This window comes from Phalaenopsis equestris, unplaced genomic scaffold (assembly GCF_001263595.1).
Source record: "Phalaenopsis equestris unplaced genomic scaffold, ASM126359v1 Scaffold203704, whole genome shotgun sequence".
NCBI lineage: Eukaryota > Viridiplantae > Streptophyta > Magnoliopsida > Asparagales > Orchidaceae > Phalaenopsis > Phalaenopsis equestris.
Window position 1 is genome coordinate 887 of NW_018223310.1, and position 1957 is coordinate 2843.

General features: G+C 36.9%; 1 protein-coding gene across 1 annotated transcript; it reads left to right on the forward strand.

Annotated features, from left to right (window-relative positions):
• The first annotated feature begins 607 nt into the window (after positions 1–607).
• Positions 608–1540, forward strand: LOC110036200. The gene is made up of 3 exons (XM_020740595.1): positions 608–1042; positions 1157–1235; positions 1341–1540. The coding sequence occupies exons 1-3, from the start codon at positions 608–610 to the stop codon at positions 1538–1540; spliced, it is 714 nt and encodes a 237-aa protein (XP_020596254.1).
• Positions 1541–1957: the final 417 nt, after the last annotated feature.

Genomic DNA, 1957 nt, shown 5'->3' on the forward strand with positions numbered 1-1957 from the left:
AATAAAACATGTGACAGAAGTGCAGAAATTACAGTAGGGAGTCAGCTTATTGCAGACAGAGAGTAAAGGCAGAACAAAGTTTGGTTCTCCCCATCATCACAGAGGTAGAACTAGATCAAGATCACAACCATCCCTCCAAATTCATCCACCAAATGATTAATATCCTTTGCTAGAATATTAGGGGAATAGCCAATCCCATCTCTCTTAAAAGAGTTTTGCATTTGAATTATAAATACAAACTTTGGTGCATAGTAATTCTTGAACCTATGGTTCACAAAAACTATCAAAAGCTAATAAAAAAGTTTCCTAGTTTTAATAATTTTGCCAATTCCAACAACAAAATCTAGATTTTATGTAGAAAGGAAATTAGATGGAATATCCTTGTTAATCATCAACAATCTGTTCATTTCAAGTTTAATATCGATGGCCATTTGGGATATGCTACCTTCATATATGTAGGTTGTACAAAGGATGATAGAAAAGAGCTTTAGAATTATTTGTTGAATATTAGTCAGCAAATAGACTCCCCTTGGATTGTAGGGGGAAACTTTCACTGCATTACGTCTTCTACTAAAAATCAGGGGACAGTGCTCTTAGCCAAGCCAAAATGAACACGTTTAATGATAATATCCACAATGCTGGTTTGTTTGATTTTGGTTTCAAGGGACCTGCTCATACTTGTAAGAGGGCTAAAATTTGGGAAAGACTTGATAGAGTATTGGTCAATGATAGCTGGTATAACCATTTCCTCCTCACTTTTGTCACTCATCTCAGCCTTGCTGGTTCTGACCACAGACCAACACTTATTAGCATCACCTCCTCAGATAATACATCTTCCCCTCCCCCTTTTAGATATCTAAACATGTGGTCTTCCCACTCTTCTTACAACTCCTACATTGTTAACCTTTGGAATGATATTTCACATACTGACCCCTTCATTAAACTCAGTTTGCTACAAATCAAAACTGCCAATGCCCTTAGGAAATGGAGTTGGGGGGCATTTGGAAATGCCCTTACTAAAGTGCAAGAGCTAGAAGAGGAAGTAATAAGATTGGAGCTAGATCAACAAGAAGGAATAGTTTAGGAAAATGAACTGCTTACTGTCCAAAACAAACTTCTTACTGCTATTTATTATCAAGACCAATTCTTTAAGCAGAAAGCAGCTATGAACATCTTCACTGATGGGGACAGAAACACCAAATTTTACCATGCTTATATCAAATACCAAAGGAAATGTAACACTATACATGCTATTGAAAATGCTGAGGGGAAGTGGCTACATGAGAATGTTTAAATAGCAAATGATGCAGTAAGTTATTTCAAAAACCTTTTGAATCAAGATCATAATCACAAAATCCCTTTTGATCCAAATTATTTCTCTGCTGAACTGAAATACACTGCTAACCTAAAACTTACTGAAATTCCTGATGAAGAGGAGATATGGGAGGCTATGAATTCTATTGATAGCAACAAAGCAGCTGGCCCTGATGGATTCACTGCTGAGTTCTATAAAAAATCTTGGGACATTATTAATCCTTAGGTAATAGCTGCTGTGGCTAGTTTTTTCCAAGGAAATAATCTTCCATATTACTTCAGTGCCTCTACTTTTGTGCTGATCCCGAAATCTGAGATGAAAACCAACTGGAATCACTTTAGACCAATTTATCTAGCCACTGTCATCAGTAAAGCAATCACCAAAATCATTGTCAATAGGCTTCAGCCCCATCTTGAACATATCATTAGACCCAATCAAACTGCATTTGTGAAGGGGAGATCCATTATTGACAACACTCTTTTGGCACAGGAACTACTACATGATCTGAACAAGACCTGTAGAGGTGGTAATTTGATCTACAAACTGGATTTGCAAAAGGCTTATGATACTATCATTTGGGGATTCATTTTGGAAGTTCTCACTGCAAGAGGGTTTGTCGGCACTATTTTTGGTGTGGGGTTT